The 24,919-nt window shown below is 30.7% G+C and overlaps 1 protein-coding gene across 1 annotated transcript; it reads left to right on the top strand.

The window, feature by feature from the left end:
- The first annotated feature begins 17,870 nt into the window (after positions 1 to 17,870).
- LOC112003778 (UPF0481 protein At3g47200) lies at positions 17,871 to 19,229 on the top strand. Its single transcript, XM_065767253.1, has one exon. The coding sequence runs from the start codon at positions 17,871 to 17,873 to the stop codon at positions 19,227 to 19,229; it is 1,359 nt and encodes a 452-aa protein (XP_065623325.1).
- The last annotated feature ends 5,690 nt before the right edge of the window (positions 19,230 to 24,919 follow it).

The raw sequence follows: 24,919 nt of genomic DNA, 5'->3' as shown, positions 1-24,919 counted from the left end.
AGTCATATAACATTTTTTTAATATTCATGTGACTTGTTTAAATAATACATGTAGAAGAATTTTAATTTTTTTTAATATTCATATGACTTGTTTAATATTCATGTGAAGGAAAAATTTAATCTAGAGTCATGAAGGATTCTCTCGAATACACAAAAGAAGAATTTAACTATAAAATCTATCATATGAAAAGAAAAAAAAAAGTTGAAAATTTTATTAATATGAAAATTTCAATTTTCGTTTTTAAGATTATGACCAACTTATATGTTATATAAACTTAATTCATAAGTAAAAATATTCCTAAGAATATATATCTTAAATATACTACAATATAAGAACCTTATTTTAACTTAAATAAAAACAAAAAACAATTAAAAATGGGTAAACAAAACCTAGAAATCCATAAAATTTTTAGTAAAAATATGTTTTCTATAACATTTTTAGGAACTCAATCAATCAAATGAAAATATTTTTTGGAACATTTTCAGAAACAGACAAAATATTTTTTTAAAAAAAATATATTTTTACATGCTTTCCATCCAACCAAACACAGTTTTATGTTCACAAAAACAAAGAAGTCAGTCCTTGCAATTGTAAAATTTTGACGCGTGGCCCCTTATCTTATCTCTTTCAAGAGATGAGGTGAGGGTTTGGATACAACTTAAACCTGCATCTGCGTTTCCTCAAAGCGCGTTTTTCTCCTTTTTTTTTTTATTTTGCCCGCATTTGTTGACTTTCAGCAACAATATTTACTGTTCATGAACAGTGTATGCACTGTTTACGCATTAAAAATATTGAAAATGGGTCTCACGACACTATTTATACATTTAAAAATTATTTTACTACAGTGTTTTCAGCAACAATAAGTTGTATCCAAACGGACCCGAAGCCTCCTTTCATTGAAAGTAAAAAAGTCACGTTTTGTGAAAGTAGTGTTTCCCCATCATTCCAACAAAAATGACAAAAGGTCCCTTAATTGATGAAACAAACTGACATGCTAGCATTTAATGAAACAAATTGACACATAGAGGTGGGAGCAAATTTCATTAATTTGTGAGGGAGACTACATGGTACATAACTACATGTATAAAAGTTTTACATATGTATTTGAAAATGTGAGCTACCATTCTACTATTTTAGTTCAGCCAAAAAAGAAATGTGTGAAATCAGTTAGCAGGAAAATTCCTCCAACTAGATAGAGTTTTTTTTTTTTTCTTTTTTTAAAATAGATAAGATAAAATTTCAACCTATAATGCATGTTTTTTTTACCATCAGGTCAGGAAGGTGGGGTTTGAACCCTATATCTCTTATTTGATGACAAAAGGCTTTACTAATTGAACTAAATGGAGCCTACCCCTCTATCTATGTGGTGGTTGAAAAGAGAATTTGCATGTACTTTTAGTCATATAACATTTTTTTTAATATTCATGTGATTTGTTTAAATAATACACATAGAATAATTTTAATATTTTTTTAATATTCATGTGACTTGTTTAGTATTCATGTGAAGGAAAAATTTGACCTTTAGAGTCATGAAGGATTCTCTTGAATACTCAAAAGAAGAATTTTACTATAAAATCTATCATATGAAAAAATAATAGTTGAAACATTAATTGATACAAAAATTTCAATTTTCATTTTTAAGCTTATGACCAACTTATATGTTATATAAACTTAATGGGTAAACTATGTATTTTGTCCCTATCATTTTCACCATATTTGAATTTGGTCATTAACCTTTCAATTGTGTCAATTTGATCCCTAAATTTTCAATGTCATGTCAATTTAGTCCCTTCCATTATCTCTTGGACAGAAATTACTGACATGGCAAACAGCCAAAATAAAAAAACTAGTTTATTGCCACATTGACGTCGTGAAAGTTTGAAAAAAACACACACGATGCTCTCTTTGATGGACAGAAAACAAACTGTTAGCTCCTGGGTAGTAAACCTCAAATTCATGAGGGGTTCCTTGAATCCACAATGTGATAAATCAGGAATTAATCCACCAGGGCCCACCCCTATCATTACATACTCATTACTACATTAGGATAAAATAAAAACAACCCCATTGTTTGAGTGGTTCAGAAAAATTATTGAGAGAGATATATACACAAAGAGAAAGAATAGTGTAATAGAGACAATTTTGGGACCCTCCATTATTGCACGTGTGTATTAGGAGAAGAATGTTGTTGGGTTTATGCATGTTGAACCATTGTTGTCAACTAATCCACCACCCCCAATCATCATTATTAGTCACGCAATGACCATCCCCCACTAACTTGCTTGGAAGATGAGACAATGCAGGAAGTAGTAAAAAATATGTTTTCTATAACATTTTTAAGAACTCAACCAAATAAATAAAAATATTTTTTGGAGCATTTTCAAAACTGCACAAGATATTTTCTTTAAAAAAAAAAAATATTTTAACATGTTTTCCATCCAACCAAACACAATTTTATGTTCACAAAAACAAAGAAGTCAATCCTTGCAATTGCAAAATATTGATGCATGGCTCCTTATCATATCTCTTTTAAGAGATGAATCACTCCGTTCATAGAACGTAAGTCACGTTTTTTGAAAGGAGCGTTTCCCCTTCGATCAAACGACAATGACAATGGTCCCTTAATTCATGACCAAATTGTTGCAGTTGTAGTCAGTAGGACCAAGTCTTTGTTTCTTCATATGTATTTGAAAATGTGATCTACCATTTTTCTATTATTGTTTAGGCTAAAATGAAATGTGTGAAATCAGTTGGCAGGAAAATTCCTTCAACTAAATTTTATTATTATTATTATTATTATTATTATTATTATTATTATTATTATTATTATATATATATATATTTTAACAGATAAGATAGAATTTCAACTTATAATGCACATTCCATGATGATTATTCTCTATCATCAAGTCAAGAAGGCGGGGTTCGAAACATAAATTTCTTATTTAACGACAAAAGGTTTTACCAGTTAAACTAAATAAAGCCCACCCCTCTATGTGGTGATTGAAAAGACAATCTGCATGTTCTTTTAGTCGTATAACATTTTTTTTAATATTCATGTGACTTGTTTGAATAAAACATGTAGAAGAATTTTAATATTTTTTTAATATTCATGTGAAGGAAAAATTTAATCTAGAGTCATGAAGGATTCTCTCGAATACACAAAAGAAGAATTTAACTATAAAATCTATCATATGAAAAGAAAAAAAAAGTTGAAAATTTTATTGATATGAAAATTTTAATTTTAATTTTTAAGATTATGACCAACTTATATGTTATATAAACTTAATTCATAAGTAAAAATATTCCTAAGAATATATATCTTAAATATACTACAATATAAGAACCTTATTTTAACTTAAATAAAAACTAAAAACAATTAAAAATGGGTAAATAAAACCTAAAAATCCATAAAAGTTTTAGTAAAAATATTTTTTCTATAACATTTTTAAGAACTCAATAAATCAAAAGAAAATTTTTTTTGCAGCATTTTCAGAAACACACAAAATATTTTCTTTAAAAAAAATATTTTTACATGCCTTCCATCCAACCAAACAGAGTTTTATGTTCACAAAAACAAAGAAGTCAATCCTTGCAATTGTAAAATATTGACATGTGGCCCCTTATCTTATCTCTTTCAAGAGATGAAGCCTCCTTTCATAGAAAGTAAAAAGTCATGTTTTGTGAAAGGAGTGTTTTCCCTTCATTCAAACGAAAATGACAAAGGTCCTTTAATTGATGAAACAAGCTGACATGCTAGCATTTAATGAAACAAATTGACATAGAGAGGTGGGAGCAAATTTCATTACTTTGTGAGGGAGACTACATGGTACATAACTAATAACTATATATATATATATATATATATATAAGTTTTACATATGTATTTGAAAATGTGATCTACGATTTTACTATTTTAGTCCATCCTCCCACCATTTTCTATCCTCTTATTATTCCACTCCTCCAACTAAATGGACCCTAAAAGTTATGTAATAAATAGAATATTTATACATAATCTTTTATCCATTAGCCTAAAAACAAACATGAAATTTGGCCTCAAACTTTTCTCTCCCAAAAAGTTGATGCTATCTTTCAGCCAGAACTATAAATTTTAACAACCCCATGGACAAGGATCTCAACTACCGTGACTATGATAGACTTGTATTCACGTTAAATTCTGCAATAAAGAATACACCTAACTTCCATTATCCCTTTTCCTCCAAAACAGGGGGAAAAAAAAATCCATTATCCCAACTAATGCTATTTACGATATTGGGTCCACCATTTTCCATATGCATCTCTTATAAGATTAGTTGGGTGTTGTTGATTAAAGTTTGCCTTGTGGGAACAAAATCATTTTTACAGAATCTGACGAGATAAAGATAAAATAAATTTATGGGCAAGAATGAGAAAAATATGATGTAATATTGTCCTATACAAAACAAGCTTATTGCCAAAAAATATTTACTCTATAAATAATATTGATGAACTCTACATTTAACCATTAAACGAGGATATAACATTGGTGATCAACAAAATAGAGGCAAATTATCAAGAAAATCTACAAATGATGAAAAAATATCAAGTCTTACAAGCAAAGGAATTAATGCTTGAAGAGGTTATAGAGCAGAAGATCAAGTGAATTGTATCGTACAAATAGATTAAACTACTGTATTTTAAATATCAAGAAATAATTATCTAATTTTTAAAATTAATTGTAAAAAAATATCATCTTATATTCCTATCCTTAACTAAGATATACTTGAACATTTTTAAATAATCTTATAGGTAAAATTGTTGAAACATTTTACATTAATTTATTTCTTTTATTATTAAAATTATTATTACATCATCACGGTTTGACTTTGGTTTTGGTGGAACTCCGATTTAATTTCAAAGACCTTGAACCTCTTCCTTTTTTGGTTCATTAAACAATTCAGTTTTAAAAACATGGCTGCCATGTCATTTGAAAAGGTGACCTTATTTCTCTGTTGGGTACATAAGTTAAAAAAAAAAAATTTAACCATATTATTTGGGATCATAAGTGTTCGATATTAAAACTTTAGGTACTAAAATCACTCATTTGAAACATCATCTACCAAAATCAATATTGAACTTCTCCCTTTTTATTTTTGTTTTTTAAACAGTTTAGATTTCAAAAGCATGGCTGCCATGTCATTAAAAAAGGTCATCTTATTGCTCTGTTGGCCACATACATAAAAAATAAAATAAAATAAAATTAACCAGATTATTTGGGATCATAAATGTTCGATATTGAAAATTTAGATGCTAAAATCAATCATTTGAAACAACAGGTACCAAAATTGCTTATTATGTAAACTTTAATAAGATTCAATCGTGTTTAAGGCCAAAATTTTAATTTTTTTACATTTTATTTTTAATTAAAATAAATTTATCCAAACGCAATCAATCAGATAATAGGAAGTGGATCTTATAATAGGATATGTAATATGATTTGTTGTGTTGTATATGTATTCTTAGGAAAGTCGGTCCTAGAAAAGGCAAGATTTTGAGGTGTGACCTTCTTTTCATCTCTTTTTGGTTTGCCAGCTAGATGAGAGCTACACTTTCTAAAGGAAAATGCTAAAGCAATTAATTGCTTGTATTCGGTAAAACGACTTGCCTAAGTCGATCTGACATGACCAAAGTGAATTACATGGTGATCATCAAAGAGAGTGAGAGAGTAAATTTTTTTTTTTTTTTTTTTTTTTGGTAAGACGATAAAATTTCAACTTATAGTGTCCGTTTTACGATTGCGCACTTTATTATCAAGTCAAAACACTATTTGATTTTAGGGACAAAAGGGGCTTCTGCCCTTTTCAGGAAAATTAAATAAGAAAATGCCCCCCTTCTCAAACTAATTAGGGAAATGTCCATCTTTTGAAAATCGAGTTTCTAAAAATCGATTTAGGCCCTATAGCGGCGTTTTTAGGGAGCCTATAGTGACGTTTTAAAGACCTACAGTGATGTTTTTAAACTCGACTTCAATAAAATCGAGTTATAGGCAATGAAATCAACCTATAGCGTTTTTTTTTACCTATAACTCGATTTCTTTAAAGTCGAGTTAAAAAACGCCACTATAGATCCTTAAAACGTCACTATAGGCTCCCTAAAAACGACGCTATAGAGCTTTAGAAAATTTTTTTTTTTCTAACTCGATTTTTAAAAACTCTATTTTCAAAAGAGGGGTATTTCCCTATTTAGTTTGAGAAGGGGGGCATTTTCCTATTTAATTTGCCCAAAAAGGGCAGAAGCCCCTTTTGTCCTTGATTTTAGGTGTAGATAAGGTTTAAACCACATATTTTGTTTTCAATGACAACAAAACCTTACTAATTGAGTTAACGGAAACTCACAAAGCAAATGTCATTTTTGAGAGTTACTCAATTTTATGTCATGATAGTAGACATGAATAAAAATATTATAATAAAGTACATTTTTAGTCCATGGGGATGCGTTTGTTTTATCCCTTTACATTTCAAACTTTTTCATTTCTACTCTTCATGTTCGACTCCATTTTCATATTTGTCTTGCCATCCATTTGTTTTAGTAATCTAACCATTAAGTGTCATTCATGTTAAAATAATTAATATATCACTAGACGTAAAATGCTGTGAAATCCAAGAATTCCATTGTTGTAGGAGTGAACACACACACACACAAACAGAAAAAGAAAAAACGATAATATGAACTGTTAGATTACTAACAGAAATGGATTTAAGAGGCAGTATAAAATTGAAATTAAACACACAATGTCAAAATGAAAATTTGAAACATAAAGGACCAAAATGAAAGCAACATCAAACTCGATGGAGCAAAAGTGTACTTTAGTCGAAAATCTTATATGTATTTAAGAGAGAATTACCAAACTGAAGAGCTGAAGACTAGAGAGCAAAAATCCACTTGTTTTCTCTATCTTTTACCTCCCCAATTGTCAATTAAAACCATCACACAGAAATAATCCTTCAATATTTTTTGTGTTGTTTGGTGCTTGGAAATCATTAGAGAATAATCTCAAATCTTCAAGTGGTCTTAAAGTGACCAAGGAGACTTGAATGTGCGGTTGATGGCTTAACTTGTGGATCGAGCGGCTATCAAGAAGAAATGATTCTAGGAATTAGTTGCTAGCTAGAATAACTTAAGTATGTAGTCATTACTTAGTTTAAGGTGTTTTGTAGGTAATACATATTGCTACTATTCTTGATTAGCGATTTTTTTTTTTTTGGTTTGGAATTGTAAGCTTACATAAATAGTCATTACTTAGTTTAAGGGGATTTGTAGGTAATATCATGATTTTAAAATTGGAACGGTCAAAGAATTGAAAATGGGTAAAGTTTTCGGTTTTTACCAATTGAACCGCCGGTTTTATGGTTGAACCATCGTTTTTTCCAATTTTTACTAGAACAATTCCATGTTCGGTTCCCGATTGAACCAAGAAAATCGATCAATCCGGTCCGATTCTTAAACCATGGGTAATATGTATTGCATCTATTCCTGATTAGTGGATTTTTTTTTGGGTGTTATAGCCATTAGAGAGTTTTTTTCTACTTGGTTCTTCAGTTTTTCTTTTTGTGAACACTTTTTTGGTTCTCATGGGTGCTTGATTGTTGATTGGGATTGTTATGTTGTTTATCTATCTATGCATATATCAATTGGTTAATTATATTAGCAATCAGACTTAAATTCTATAAATATTTTAAAATGGACGTAAGTCATAAAATCAAGTTCTGAATTCTTCTATTACTTTTCTTAGCATATGCCCATTGATTGTAGTTTATATCCAACAAGAATCAAAGAGACTGACTGTGTGTTGTCATTTTGATTCATTTATAATACTCTAATGTAGAAATGAATGGCAAATTCAAATTCTATGCAAACACCTCAAACATCTCAATAGTCTATAGTGGGTAAAAAGTGGCTGGTCACTGCTAATGCCACTTGCTGACATCATCTGCTTACAACATTGATGATATCACATGCCAGCGATACTATAGTTGTTCTATAATCTCAAATTTATTCACAACCTCTTTGTAACAATTATGAGTGATTATTTACCACTTACACAAAGACTTATAATTTTTATGGGACAAAATTTGGTTTTTGATTCCATCACTCTGTGTGAATAAGATGTAAGTAAATCATTCTATTAAAAAAAAAAGGAAAAAAAAAAAAAGAAAATAGGAAGAAGAAGAAGAAAAAGAACACAATAGTGCAAGTCTTCATTTTACACCATAACAATAATACTACGTATTATTCACAAACCTTCCATAAATTTTGCTTTCGCAAATCAATTGTAAATTTAAAGCTGGAAAAGGTGAGAATTAAGCTGGTATGTTCTTTCGTAAATTTGTGTGAATGACGTCATCATAGCATGGTGTGTTCTGTGCTTATTTTCCCGAGAGATAGAGGAAAAAGAAAAAAGAAAGATTTTCTCTGTTTCCAGTCATGCCCATTTAATTTATTTAATGATATAGATTAAATTTGACAAATTTAAAAGTATATAGACTATCATACCATTCAAAATTTTAGGATAAATTTCATTCACATCCTCGGGGGTTTGGGTTAATATCAACTAGATTCAAGACTTTTCAAAACTAATCAATTTGATTCCTAAAACTAATTTAGTCCCTAAAACAGTTAAGGAAAAAAAAAACTAATTGTTTAAGAACTAAGTTGGCTTTAAAGACCAAATTGGCTAGTTTTGAAAAGTCTTAAACTTAGTTAGCATTAGCCGAAACCTCAAGATATGTTAGTGGAATTTACCCAAAATTTTAAAATGACGTGATAATTTGTACATTTCTAGATTTAAAAAGTCAATTATTTTAGAAACACACTATTTGTCCCAATTTGCTAAAGTAGTTGTGAGTGGTGAACCACTCACACATTAACCCACTACTTTTTGATTTGTCCTTATACTATGTCTTCAAAAATAAAATCTGAACCACTTGAAATGGTTGGGGGGGTGGGGTGTGGGGAGGGGAGGGAGTTTACACTATAAATAGGAGCACAAAAGATATTGAGGAACCATCAAGTGCACAATATATTTTCTTTTATAATTGAGTTTTAGTTATGAGCGGAGAGAAAATGAATTAAAGCTTGCTTCAACAACCACCATCTCTAGCCAACTGTTCTGTCCCTTGGAATTAACAAGCATTCTCTTCAAAAGAAAATTCGCAGGTTCTTTAGTCCATCCTTTCTCTTTATTTTTGTTCTTCAATATAAAGTTTGCCAAAAATTGAGCATTTACTAATTTAATTGAGTTCATATTCGGTAACGTGTACTTCGGAATTTTACTAAAAATTTACCTTATAAGTTGGGTTCTAAATGTTTGTATACTATGTCTGCGACACTGTCCACCACCACAATAGAACTTAACCGAGGAACAATAAACCACCACACACTGCCGCAAATAAGTCAAGACCTGCTCTTCTCTCTTATGACCCCGTATGTAGACCTAGCAAAATAGGTCAAGCCTTTAGTAATAAAGTTAAACTTATTTTTAATTGACTCATTTTCAATAAATGTTTGTATAATAAATTTTTATTAAATTTTTATGTTGTAGATGAAAATACAAATGATATCACTTGTCAATTTGACAAGTAGTTCTCATACATAAAATGTTTTCACCATTGGATCTACTACTAACATTAGGTAGTTTCTTTTCTTTTTCTTTTTTTCCATTTTTTTTCATAAGTTCATTTTATATTTTCCTCCAATTTTTTGTTCTTTACCTAACATGTTATTGTTGTTCTTAGAGATATATATATATATATATAGTATAAGGAAGGGCAATGGCAATGGTCCTTAATGAATGACTAATGAACAAATTAATAGCAATTTTTTTTTTTAACAAGAAGAAATTAATTCCAAGTCTAACACTTACTTTTAGAGGTGATATTAATCTTTTTTTTTTTTTTTAAATTTCATGTACAACATGTATAAGTTTTTTTTTTTCTTCTTTTGTGAAATTTGTTAGTTTGTTTAGACCCTGTAAACTTAGATTGTTTAACCTAATTAATTAACCAAGTTGATACTTATGTTTATTATTTAGATCTAAGTTAAACACATAAAATCATATCACTTAATTCAAAAAATTAAAGAAAACTAGCAATATGATTACCAAAGAAAACCAATGAAACTAACAATTTCAAGGTAAAAACTTGAGGAGGATTTAACCTAATCTATCCTCAAGACAACAAATTCACTATGATAGAATGGAAGCTTTACAATAGATTTTTCCCTAAATGTAAAGCTACCTCTTGTAGTACTTACTCATATGACCACATGCAGCTTTGAATCTATGGACTCTTCTATTTGAATTTGTCACACACAAACACTCACGTTTATGACTTTGAGATCCCATTCAAAGTTTTAAATCATCAGCTATGTATGATCTTGTAGTGGCAACTTCATACCTACCAATTCTAATAATGTGTAGATGGAATTCTAGTAGTGACTTTGAAAGATGAAGACACAGTATCTTTTAGATCTCACAAGAGCACCTCCAAAGTCTCTTCAAAATGTGCCTTAAGATTTCCTTTAAATACTAGGAGAATTAGATATGAAACCCTAATCACTAATGGGCTTAACGAGCTATTGGGCTTTAATTAAATTCTGTAGAAACACATCTTGATCAATCGAACCTGTTCTCTCGATCAATTGAACTTGGCGAGTTTCCAATTTCCTGAACTTGCAGCTTTCTTGTTCTTGTGTTTTGACTTGTAACACCTTAAGCATTGTCCAAAAAAACCTATAGACATAGGAATCTATATCTAGACAAATTTATATTCACAGTTTGCAAATTGTTCTAAACTTTTAGAACCTAACAAAATTAATTATCAAAGTAATAGACCATCAGAACTGATTATTGGATTCTAAACTATTAGGTTTTAGATCCCTATAAACTAAATTGTTTAACCTAATTAATAAACCATGTGAATACTTAGGTTTATTATTCAGATCTAGGTTAAAACAAAACAATCATATCATGCAAAGCAGCGGAATAGTAAATAACATAACGATATGATGACCTAAGAAAAAACTTGGGGAAGATTTAACCTAAATATTATACAAACCGGTAAAAAACCTAGAGAAGATTTAACCTAGATATCTTCAAGGTAAAAAGAAAATCTATTAGAAAGAATTGAAGTTTACAATAAGACTTAGACTACTAACCATCCTATTAGACTACTAACCATCCTATTGCTACTACACATAGAACATACTTAGGTTTATTATTAATAAATCATATCAAATACTAATAAATAATAAATATTTTGTATATATTTCTCAAACATTGGTTATTCAATAAATAGGGAACTACCATAGTCACATTCCATTGTTTAAATAAAATTTTGTTGACACTAATGTGAATGCTCTTATAGATTGATGTATCACTTTATAAAACACAACTAAAAAGTAATTAAGAAATTTATTTATGTGTCCGGTTAACAGGTGCTCTTAGAGCATTTGTTAATAGACAATTTTAGAAAAGTTTTAATACAACTTTTACGAGAAATAAATATATATATATATATATATATTGAAAAAGTTAGTTTCTTTTTTTATTTTCCCATAAAAGGTTTCTAAAAATATTTTCTAAACTGATGTCCTTAAAACATTCGTTTACTTTTCCATTTATTTATTATGTTGTTGATGTAAAATTAATCACATTGATTTATTGTCTCGTTAGCTTGTAAACATTATGTAGCAATTTAAAAAAAATAAAAAAAAATCAATAGTTACAACAATAAGGAAGGGCAATGGCAATGGTCCTTAATGAATGACTAATGAACAAATTAATAGCAAGTTTTTTTTTTTTAGATAAAAGATGGAAAAGGGGATAGGATGTAGGGATGTTTAAATTAACCTTATATATATATATATATATGTTCCTTAAATAAATAGGGAAGAGATTTGGAGCCAAACCGTTTATTTTTAATCTCAAAAATTGGGGAAGAGTAGAGGTTTCACTTATATTAAAAAATATATATTAAATTGTCGATTTTACACTTATAATTGAGCATAAAGAGTTATATATACTTCTCTTATCATTTTCTTTCTTTCCCATTTTATTTTATTTTATTTTTGAAAAACAAGCACGCACGCACACACTGAGGAAAATGAATGAGATTCTAACAAAAAGACATAACATAAAAAAGATGCATACTTGTCCCATTTTAATTTTTAAAACATCTAAATATAAGAGATAGATATTTATTCTCCTACCCTCTAGTAATTAATTTCTAAAACATCCAAACAAGGGAAGAGATAACCATTCATCTCCCCTTTTCTCTCATCTTCTCTACTTTCTAGTTGCTCTAGAGTTCAAACTTTCAAACATACTATTAATTAATAAAAAAATATTTTAAATGAGTAATTACTTGATATTTTTGAAACAATATTCCTCAACAATAATAGGTTTGATAAGAGATATTCTAATATGATCTACGTACAACTTATGAAAGAGAAGAAGAGATTGGTAGGTAGTGGAGAAAAAGGAGATGAAATTCAAATCAAAGAAATGGGGCAACACATATTCCCTATTATTATGAATATAGAATAATAGTTTTATTGAAGAAAGAGAAGTGCTACTATGTTACAACATCACTAATGAACATATAAATATTATCTCGACTGAAAAAAAATAAAAATAAAATAAAAATAAACCATGTACCATGGCCATATATGAAAACATATGTGGATACTTTTTCTTTTCTTTTCATTTACTATATAGATATAATAGAAATTTAATTTATTGTGACTACTCCTTGATAATTAGTTTTTTGTATAGGCGGGGTTTGAATCTCAAATCTCTTATTCAACGACAAGAACTTTACTAGTTAAGCTTATCGGAACCCACTAGATGCTTTTCTTTAAATGTTCATAAACCATTTATATTCATGATAAGAAACAACCAAATTTATATTAATGTCTTTAGCAAACAAACAAACATTTAACCTAATTTCGAGTTTGATTATTTGTCGAGTTATGCTTATACAAAATAATGTATTTATGAATAAGTTAGTTTGCATGAAGCTTCATTTTAATTATATATATATATATATATATATGAGACAATCAATTTCTTTTTTCTTTATTTTTTCCCCTTCTATACAAAATTTCTTTTATGGGTTTGTATTATGGGTTTTGCTACCAAATAAAGCAAAGGATGAGGTACTACTGTTGCCAACCTTTAGATTTTGCAATACTAATACAATTATTACATACATACAAACAGTTGGTGCATGTGCCTGTGTTTTCCCTCTTTGGTGCTGAGTAAGAAGAAGGACTACCAAGGGTCAATCATGAGATTTATGAGAATCTAGGTTTGAAATTTCTAACAAACATTTTCAAGCCATCTCAAAGGATCATTCTAGTAATTACCAGGTGCAGTGGTGTAGGGAGAGGACCCAAAACCACCCCTCTCCCCCCATGCCACCCCACTTTTTTAAAATATATTTTATTTTGTCTAATTTTCCTTAATGGCCTCTCATATTTTTAAAATTTTGTACAAATATTAATTTGAAGTACAATAACTCTTTTTTATTTTAATATTTATTATTTTACGGTTTTTACCATATATAACTCATTAATTCTCTGTACTTTTTAAAAGCAAATTCCTTTTCATTTTGTCTTTAAATAAATATTGAGGATACAAGAATGCATTGATTTTTTTTTTTCATTTTCCATTAAAAAAAATGATACTATGATTTTTAAAATTAAAATTTTAGTATAGGTTATATTTTTTCATCCATAAAAAAAGTAAAATATTTTTTATATTTAATTATTATTATATATGTTAAGGCATATAAAAGTAATATTTATTAATTAATGCATTTGAATTAATTTATTTGATACATTTCATGTTTTCTAAAACTATTATTATACGTTAATGTGTAATCTCTAATTTATTCAACACAAAATTATTTAAAATATTCAAAGTATCAATTATAATTAATTTAAAGGATAACTATACAACTTAGTGAAAAACAAAAATTCTCTTAAATTGTATAAAATTAACTTGATCAAATTTTTATATATACATAAAAATAATATATATATATATATATATATATCTGTGTGTGTGTGTATATACACACTCAATCATGTAATAGACACGTTTTAAGTATAATTGATATGTGCGGGTATAAATTATAGATATATTTTGCTTGGCCCTACTGGAAAATATTGTTGCCTTGTTGGCTTCGCCACCAATCTAGTATATGTGAGACAAGGAATTACACTCATTTGAGAGAATAGTGAGGTGCTTAAATCTCAAAGGGCTCTATGTACTCTTGTTAGAAGAAGAAGAAGCTCTATGTAGGGTGGGAGAGGGTCGATCATTCACAAAAAACACCTACCTCTGAATATTACTTCTCCTTTTTTGTTGGGTGGGTGTCTTTACAATCCTCAGATTTATTATCCCTCTTCCTTTTTCTTTTCTTTTGTCTCTTATCTCCTCTTGTGTAAAGCTTTCTAGGTTTTCCTTATTTGGTCAGATTTCCTTATTCCCTCTTTAAACTCTTTTTCCCCCTTTTTCAAACACCTTTTTGGATTATTGAGAACCATTTGAGTTAAAAAGATGATTAAGATTTATTTTGTCTAATGGCATTCAAATTAATTATTCACAAAACCTACATTTATTACATCTTTATGAAGTCTTTTAGGTCATTGCTCAAAAAGCCAAGGGTTTCTTTGTTCTTTTACCTTTCTTAGTTTTTTCCTTTCTCTCTCGCATCAAAAGCTTTCAGTGTTATGTCCTATTTTGTTTAAGAAATCCTTTCTCACACGAACAAGGTTTAGTTACAAACCTAATTGGAGGAGAGGTGCCATCCACCTTCTTCCCTTTTTTTTTTTTTTTTTAAAAATAGAAAAAAAAAAAAATGAAGGCGGGAGAGGGTCAATCATCCATAAAAAACACCTACCTCTTAATATACTTCGGGTCCTTTTATGTTGGGTTGGGTGTCTTTACAATCCTCAGATTTATTGTCCCTCTTCCTTTTTCTTTTCTTTTTGACTCTTATCTCCTCTTGTGTAAAGCTTTCTAGGTTTTGCTTATTTGATCAAATTTCCTTATTCCCTCTTTAAACTCTTTTTCCCCCTTTTTCAAACACCTTTTTGGATTGTTGAGAACCATTTGAGTTAAAAAGATGATTAAGATTTATTTTGTCTAATGGTATTCAAGTTAATTATTCACAAAACCTACCTTTATTACATCTTTATGAAGTCTTTTAGGTCATTGCTCAGAAAGCCAAGGGTTTCTTTGTTCTTTTACCTTTCTTAGTTTCTTCCTTTTTCTCTCGCATCAAAAGCTTTCAGTGTTATGTCCTATTTTGTTTAAGAAATCCTTTCTCACACAGAAAAGGTTAAGTTACAAACCCGATTGGAGGAGAGGTGACATCCACCCTTTTTTTCTTTTTCTTTTTCTTTTATTTTTATTTTTTTATACAAGATAGAAATTTTACTTTAGCCAATTTAAATATATATGTTTGAAGCTCCCTCTTAGAGACTTGAACCTTGGCCCTTGCCCTCCACACCCTATAAACACTTATACTTATAGAGTGACCATCGCACTAAGAGTGTGTAGTGGTGACATCCTCATAAATCAAACAAGTGTCTTGTCATATGAATCTCACATGATGACCTTAAGTCATTTAATGGACCCATTATGGTATGTTATGAGAGGCTTGGTTGAGTGGGTTTTAGCTAGATATGTGTGGTGGTTGATTATTTGACTGGCAATTGGTGGCTAATTAGGTAAGGGAGTAATCGGATTTTGTGTGGGTCATTCTAGTCATGGGTCAAATTGGATGTAGTAGATGTCTTTGAAAAATGATATTCATTCAGTAATGTGGTGACACTATGGAGGTGAAGGGAGTGGGGATAGGGAATGGCAAAGAAAGACAAGGGATCAGGAGTGCCAATGGAGTGAGAGAAAGCAGTCGAGGGTTGAGAGAGAGAGAGAGAGAGAGAGGGAAGGGAGAGTAACGAATTAAGTTTTGAATGGGTTCGTTAAATGACTTAAGAAGGTTGGGTGAGATGGCATGTACTCCAACTTGGTTAATTTGTAATTAAACTTTGTTCTTGTTACCATTTCAATTTTTTTTTTTTTTCTGTGCATATTAATGTATGAATGTATGTGCAACAAGTTTTTGCCTATTGAGAGGTGAGACTTGCCCCTACTAGTTAATGTTGTTTTTGCGGCTAGAAAGAAAAGAGCCGGATAGGCGGAAAACCAAAGAAATCATAATGTGTTTTTTGAGAAAAAACACATTATGATTTCTTTGGTTGAATTTGTTCGTTTCGGCGATAATATTTTCTAAAAAAATGAGTTATTTTCTAAAAAGTATTTTCAATAAAACTATCTCATTTTCCAATATTTGGTAGCAACCTTAAATGAGTTGGAAAAACAATCTCGTAACTTCCTTTATTTAAGTTGTTGTGAGATAGAGTCATTTTCCAAAAAAATTAGTGGAAAACAATCTTTAAAAATAAGCCACTCTTTTCTTATTTACCAAAGATAATTTTTCTTTTACTCATTTTTTTTACACTATCAAATACTGGAAAATATGGAAAACTGTCTTTACACAAGATTTTCTATTGAAACAAAGTTAATTGATTTTGAAAGATTTTAGGACTCAGTTACATTAGTGGGCTCAAGACAATTCACATATCATAATGTTGTAATTATTACTAAATTGGACAAAATCGGGATACAAACCAATTTGTAGCAAAAGACTACAACTCCATTAAATATATTTTTATTATATGTAAATTTTGACAAATTCAAATTTGAATTACATTTTCTTTTTATATTCTCTATCATTACAAAATTTTATCAATAGTTATGTCATCAATCAAATGTTGAAAGTTTAACTTTTTATAGTTTTATTATGTATAAAAAAAGTTTATAGATCAAGTAATAAATAAAATTTGATTTGCGCTAATTTGGACTTGCATGCTAAGAATATAAAGAACATGCATACAATCTAACAATTTGATTTTCAAATTATGTAGCCTATGTTAATCTTTTTAGTGGGAGTTGTAATCATTGATTATAACCAAGTTTCTAATGAAACTTTCTCTTGAAATACTTTATTCACAATTGTGATGCCTAAGTGTTAGTGTTTAATGAATATCACATTCAACACTTGTTGATTTCTTTGGTTGACTAAAATCAATGAATATTAATCGTCCTTGAATTTATTCTTATCATAGGATTCTCCTAATAAGTTAACCTTAGTTCCAATATACATTATATTTTAGGTTCATTGTAAAATAACAATTCAAAAAAAAAAATAGATATATATATATATATAGCTACTAAGAGTTTTTTTTTTTTTTTTTTTAAGACATAAATCACAGGCCGAATTATGTAAATCCTTCCCTTTCTCTCAAAATCCTTTTATCTTTATACACACACACACACACAATAAGCACAATTAATAAATCAACTAAAAATTTTACACTTTTTTAAGGAGGATTCATTATCCACTTAATCTTGATTGTTAAAATAAATTGTTGTTGTTGTTATATATATATATATATATAGATGCACAATTAAGGTTAGGTTTAAGACATTAAATTTTTGTTTATTGTTTTCTTAAAAAATATTCAATTGTCTATTTATTTATCTTTCAATCTTGCCCCAGTGTTCGGATGATTATGCGATAATTTCAAAAGAAAAAACCTAATAAAAGTCCTGATGAAGATATGTATATAGGGTTGGGTTGGGGCCTGGAGCCTGGAGCAAGTAATGCCTCATGGATTAAATTCTGGAAGGATTGTATTCTAGTGCTAATGATTGTTGTTTATCTATCACAGGAAAAAGGAAGCTAACGATTGAAAAACATGGCCATGCCTATTTGTGAAAAAAATGATACTATCATTGACGTTAGGGAGCCTAACTGGGACCCCAAGTGTTGCATCTACAGTGTCCCCAAAAGACTTCGTAATGTAAATAAAAAAGCCTACACTCCAAAGTTAATTTCAATAGGCCCTGTTCATCACAACAATTGCGAACTAAAGGACATGCAAGAGCTGAAAAAAGAATATTTAGAGGTGTTCTTTCGGCGGACTGGCAAATCCCGGGAGGATTTTGAAAAAATCATTAACAAAAATGAAGTTGATATCTGCGGTTGTTATGCGAAAGTGATTTCTCTACCCAAAGAGAAAGATTTCGTGAATATGATTCTATTGGATTCCATCTTTATCATTGAGCTCTTCTTGAGGAATTATGAGGATCCAAAAGATGAAAAGGATTATATTTTAACTAAACCATGCCTAAAAGATGGCATAATGCAAGACTTGATATTACTTGAGAATCAGCTTCCATTTTTTATTCTCGACCGCTTATATGATCTAAGTGGGTTTACAGGCATTCCTAAGGGCTTTCTTACGCTTGCCTGTAAATACTTTTTTGATCGCAAGAAATTGCCCGATGACAAGGAATTATCCACTGATGAGATGAAAGGCGTAAAACATTTCACTGATTTGCACAGACGTTTCTACCATCCACCCGAATATGGAATTGGAGATCATAATACTGATCAGCAACCACATAGTGCAACAAAGCTGGACAACGCAGGACTGATATTCGAGAAGTGGGAACCTCCTGGTCAGAAGCAGAAGAAATATTCATTAGAAGAAAAAAGACGTTTACTAGACATACAATTCGAGCCTAACTCGGCCTGTTGTCGGTGCATCAATTGCTCATGGCCCACAGTTTGCTTGAAAAAATTTCCATGCTTGAAGCAATTTCAAATTCGCTTGGTAATCCCAGAGTTTGTGGTACATGACCGAATTGAAGAAATTTTTCGAAACCTCATGGCCCTAGAGCAGTGTCATTATCCAGATGAAGCTTACATATGCAATTATATCAAACTATTGGATTTTCTTATCAACAGGGAGGAAGACGTTGAGTTGCTTGTTGACAAAAAGATTATTGTTAACTCATTGGGCAGCAACCTTGCAGTTGCCAAAATGATTAACAACCTTTGCCGTGAAATTGTGGGAACAAAATCCTATTACAGTAAAGTCACTGAAGACCTTGATAAGTACTACAATAGCAGTTGGAACAAAAATATGGCATCCTTGAGAAATGTATATTTCCGGGATATTTGGAGAAGCACGGCAACTGTTGCTGGGTTCGTGGTCCTGCTCGTCACTATCTTGAATTTCCTTAGACCTTTTGTGTTCACGAATATCTAACTTTCTTTTCATTGTGATATTTTAATATGTATTAGAAGTTTGGCATTGCTAGCTAGTAGTTGTATTCGAAATCCAGCTTGTTATATCCTTTCCTTTTCTAAAAAATATGAAGCATATTTGTATCCTCTGTTCCCTAATAAAAGAGTGACATCCATTTCCGTTTCAATTTATATAACACCATGTTGTATTATTACATTATTAATTGCATTCTTTATAGTGCTGGTAATAAATAAATTTAATATAGACTCGGTATAAAGGCCCTTGTATTTAACCCTCCCATAATTCAGTGTCACGCCAGAGTTTTTTCAAACACATAAATCACAATCCATTAAAACCCTTTTTTCTTTCTTTCTTTTTTTCGATTTCGAGAAGAAAAAACCATGCTCTTGAACCCATGTATTCCAAAGGGCAATGCCTTAGATGCAATACATTAGGGGCAATATATTATATTTTTTAATTAAATTCAAACACCTGGTTGTATTGACCAATAAAATACAAATAGTGTTATTATTATTAAATTCAAAGGTAAAATGCAATTACTCCCTAAACTTTTATAGGGCTGCACTTGTTGGGAAATTGCCTCAGATTCTTATTGTGACTTGGAAAACTAATTGGGTTTTCTACTTGAAAAAAAGAAATATTAATTTGGTTATTTTTTGGGTTTTCTTTGTGTGGAAGGAAAGGCTATTCCTCAAAATAGAACATAAGGTTATGTTTTGTAACAATTTTTGTTTTCTATTTTCAAAAACTTGTTTTTGGGAATATAAAGAAAAAACAATTTTCTTGTATTTTTAAAATCAAAAACATGTTTGGTTAGTTGAAATTAAAAAATAGTTTTTTTTGAAAAAAAAATAGAAAATACTAAAATATATTGTTACTAGGATTTGAATTTTAATACGAACTCATTGAATGAGACAGATTCATTAAAGTAAATGCATATTTTCATTGACTTTTGAAAATTAGAAACTGAAAACAGCCTTTTGCATGTTTTCAGTTTCCTTCATAAATTGAGTTTTGAAAACAGTTTTTATTTTTTGTCCATTTTGGGTTGCCAAACAACTTTTTTAGTTTCAAAAATAGAAAATTGTTTTTGTAAACAAAAAATAAGGGGGAAAAGCCATTATCAAACATACCCTAAGCTTCTTCCTTGTCAAAGACATAATGTATTTCTGCTTGTCTACCATGTTTAGGAATTAAAGTCTTATAAATAGATAGTGTAGCAAATGATTTGAAAACTTTGGTCCAAGGGACCTCCCCTGTGGGGAGAGGAGACAATCTTAAAATTGAGCATGAAATCAAAAGAAAGGTAGATAAATTTTAGGTTTTCTCTAGGGAAATATTTTTGGGGTGCTACAACCATAAAAATTGTTGTATCCAAGGTGAGTGATTCTTAAGTGAGTTCTATTATTTTCTAAAGAGAAGGTGCATTGTATTTGGTGTAGATCTCAAGTTAGGCATAATCTTGAGAAGATATTGTAATTTATTTTATAATAGTGAATTTATTTGGAATTTGTCCCATGATTTTCCTTTTGAGAATAAATGATTTTCCTAATTCTATGATTATGTGTGTGATTGACATCTTGACACAGTAATTGTTGTGATAAAGTTTTTGATTGATTAAAATTATTAGTTGAATTTATTAATTCAAGTAAGACTAAATTAGGATTCAACAAGTGGTATCAAAGTTTAGTTGATTTATTGGATTATTTCTTGTGTGAATTATGAGATATCTAGGACCGGTAGGTCCTAATGGAATTTGAGAGAATATTATATTCGGTACAAGTTTGCAAGAGTATGGATTAAGCTACATAAGTAGTGATTTTTTTTTGAGGAAAAGTTTGCTTTGATTAAGTTGGAGCTATCTCAAAAGGAAAAAAAAGGTGATAGAATTTGAGTTAGAGTAGAGATTTTTGTGAAATGCCTTAAATTCCTATTGTGACTTGAAAAGTTAATTGGTTTTTTTGTTAAAGAAAGAAAAACTAAATTGGTTTTTTTTTTTTTTTTATATTATTTATTTATTTTTACTTTATTTTATATCATTTTTGTTTAACTATCATATTACAATAGTAAAATAATTACTAAAAATTGATACAATAGTACAATAATTACTAAAAATTGACCCATCGAAAGATAAAAATTCATATAAGTTCAAACTTTAAAATATAGAATATACAAAGAAATCCTGAAATTAAACCTTGTTTTAAACTTAAACAACTAGAATTATGACAAGATCTATATTAGTCTTCCTCGGAGTCACCCTTCAAGCTGTTTTGACCTCCTTGTCATTGTTTGAGTTGTCCTCTTCATCTCTGCTATTACCATCCTTAAAAAAAATAAAAATAAAAAAATAAATAAAGCATTAAACATGAGTTAAAATGAAACAGTTAAAGTGAATTTGTATTTGTATTAATGCTTCAATAAATAAGTATACATATTTCTATATCAAATCTAATCATATAATAATATATCATAAACAACAATAATAACTTTTTTTTAAAAATTTAACAACGATAATAGCTTAATTTGATTACTTAAACCACTATCAAAATTAAATATAAATTAAAAAAATATAACAATTCTGGATTTATGTGCAACAGCCAACAAGGTCTTCTACACAATCCAAAGCTTGAAGTCAGGAAAAATATATCTTGGCCCTTGAAGTTAACAAAAGTGAAACTTCAAGTCCTAGCCACCGGTTACAACAGATTCACCCAATGCAAACCTTGGCCAATACTATTAATTATCAAATTGCTATTTTTGTGAATCAAAGTGAATTGGTAGCTAGCTGGCTATTTGCAAATCTCCGTACGAATCTCGCATGCAAATCAAAAGCAGGCCAAAAAGGTTATCAGAGAATCAATGCCATCACTCATCAGATCAGACCCAGAATCCCAGGCAAGGTTGAAGCTTGTAAGCAACTAGCCAAGTACTGGAATTCTGGGTCTCTCAAGGAACACAGTACAAAATAATTCATTTCAAAACCGTTTACATAGTTCAGAACAAACAGGCCGTTTTCTGTGAATTTCCCTTCCAAATTTTTGTTATAATGCAACTTTAGTAACATTTTAAAGCTTATTTAAAACCAAAAAAAAAACGCTAATTGCATAGAAATATTGTTTCTATTCAAATCCTCACCCATCTCTAAATTAGCTAGAATGAACAATATGCATTGTGCTATGACAAAACAATTACAATAAGACTGTCCAAATTAGCAATTGATTGTGCCAATTACAATATTCATATTCCTAAAAACAACGATAATACCATAGTAAAAACTAATGTGTGACATATTTGAATTCAATTTTGATGTTTTACCCCACTGATTATGAAAACAGCTACAAAAGTTATTCAATTGTCTAAGACACACGCAACCTATTTTACCAAAGTTGACAAACTTCCATCAATTACAACTTGCCACCCCAACATATTATCGAAAGAATGTAATTTTTTACTGTAAACTTAAATTTATGTAAACTAACTTTATTTCAACTCTAATCACCTCAAGCATTCATATTTCTACTGATAACAACTTATCAACTCAACAATATTATTAAGGGTTTTACTAATGTGTGAAATGTGTTACTGCTCAAAATGGTAATAATGTGGTTTAAGTCACCATAGTGACATTAAACGTTAATTGTGTACAAGTCATAGTCCAGTCTTTTTTTTTTTTTTTTTTGGTAGAAATGATGATTTTATAAACTAAGAAACAGGAACCGGCGCAATACAGCGCTCATACAAAACTCCAGCAGCGTCAAGCCTTAACAACAGAGCAATGTCTGCTGGAGGAGAATCAAAAACAACAAAATCAGATGAAAGCATAGCTCCCCTCCTAGCTAGTGCATCTGCACAATTATTCGCTTCTCTAAAATAGTGCTTAATTTGAACTCTAGGGATTCTAGACATACCTTTCCTGCAATCAGCTACAATATTATTATTTCCATTCGGGCTATGATTGGTATTTTTTACCGTATCAACAACAAGCATTGCATCCAATTCTATTATCACCACAGGAAGATTCAGCTCTAGGCATAATTGGATGCCATCTCTCAAAGCCCACAATTCAGCAGCAACGCTCGTTGTGTTGCCAATAGCTCTTGCGTATCCCCTTACCCAACTGCCCTCAACATTCCTAATGATACCTCCTCCACCCGCACGCCTCGGATTGCCCATTGAAGACCCATCTGAGTTAAGTTTGAACCATTGAGCCGGGGGCGGTATCCATTTCACCTGAATCGTGGTTTTCACCCTGGCAACCTTGCCATTCACACCCAAACAAGCAAATTCAGCTGCCTTAGCAATCACCCCGTCTTTATTCAGCTTTGGGGGATTAGACTCTCCGAAAATAACATTGTTTCTGTGCAGCCAAATGCTTCAAACACCAAATGGAAAGATAACATTCCAAGGGATTCTCAAATGAGAAGACGCATGAGAGTTGCAGTTGCTATGCAGCCAATCCACCAGGTTAGAAACATAGAAAGATCCTAAAACAGCTGGAGGAGAAAGGGAATCCCAAACCTGACAAGCCATAGAGCAGTCCCTTAGCATGTGAATAATAGATTTAGAACCACAATTGCACATGGGGCATAGCTGAGAGATATTCATACCTCTGGCAACAAGAATATCTCTGACAGGAATACTGAGGTGACAACATTGCCAAAGAAAACACCTAATTTTTGGAAGAGTAGGAATCCTCCAAATCCAATGACCAGTGTTCACATCAAAGGAGTTGCTTTGATCCTCAAGACAAGCAAGCTTGTAGGAATCCTTCAAAACAAATTCCCCACTTGGGGACAAAGACCAAGAGATACGATCTGCACTAGATGTTAACAGCGGCATTGGGTTAGCTTTAATCTCCTGAAAAAGGGTTGGAGGAAAAACAAAGGAGATGCACCCCAAATCCCATCGGCCCTGCTTGAACACATCTTTGAGTTGGAGGTGTTCTTCATCTCTGTTAAAAGGGCCAGCGATGAGCTCCCGCAAAATCCCTTTATTGAGCCACTTATTGTACTAGAATGACAACTTGCTCTCATAGCCTACAATCCATTTTGTGCCTTTTTTAAAAATGGTTTCCCCTTCCTTAATACCTTTCCAAATGGTAAAGCAGCCTTTAATTCTTCCCCAATTGACCTGGTTCCCAAAGTTCCTCCTACGATTGATGTATTTGTGAGTCAACACCCAAGCCCATAAGGAGTCCTTTTCATAATGCATTCGCCAGTTCAGCTTAGCAAGCAAGGCAATATTTTTCTCCTTGGCTGCCTGCAATCCATGACCTCCATCCTTCTTTGGTTTTGTCACCTTCTTCCAGCTTACCATATGCATTTTCTTTTTATTCTCAGACGACCCCCATAAGAAATCTCGGTTAATCTTGTCCACACACCTGATGATTTTTGGGGGAAGGACAGCACATTGCATGGTGTAGGTGGGAATGGCTGCGGTAACAGATTGTGTGAGCACAAGCCTTCCAGCAAAGGAGAGCAAGTGTGCTTTCCAGCCAGCTAAACGACTTTGAACTCGCTCAACAACGAAGCCAAAATCATGAGGGTCCGAGGTATGCTTAATAGGAAATCCTAAATACCTCCCTAAAGCTGTGGTGGAACGGAACCCAAGCGTGCTGCATAAATCCTCTCAAGTTTCTCTAGAGATATTGGGGGAAAAGAAGACTCGGGATTTTTCTTCACTTACCTTCT

The sequence above is a fragment of the Quercus suber genome, unplaced genomic scaffold (genome assembly GCF_002906115.3).
Source record: "Quercus suber isolate HL8 unplaced genomic scaffold, Cork oak 2.0 scaffold_786, whole genome shotgun sequence".
NCBI classification, from domain to species: domain Eukaryota; kingdom Viridiplantae; phylum Streptophyta; class Magnoliopsida; order Fagales; family Fagaceae; genus Quercus; species Quercus suber.
Note: the sequence above shows the minus strand (reverse complement) of the source record. Positions and strands in the feature narration are given on the sequence as shown.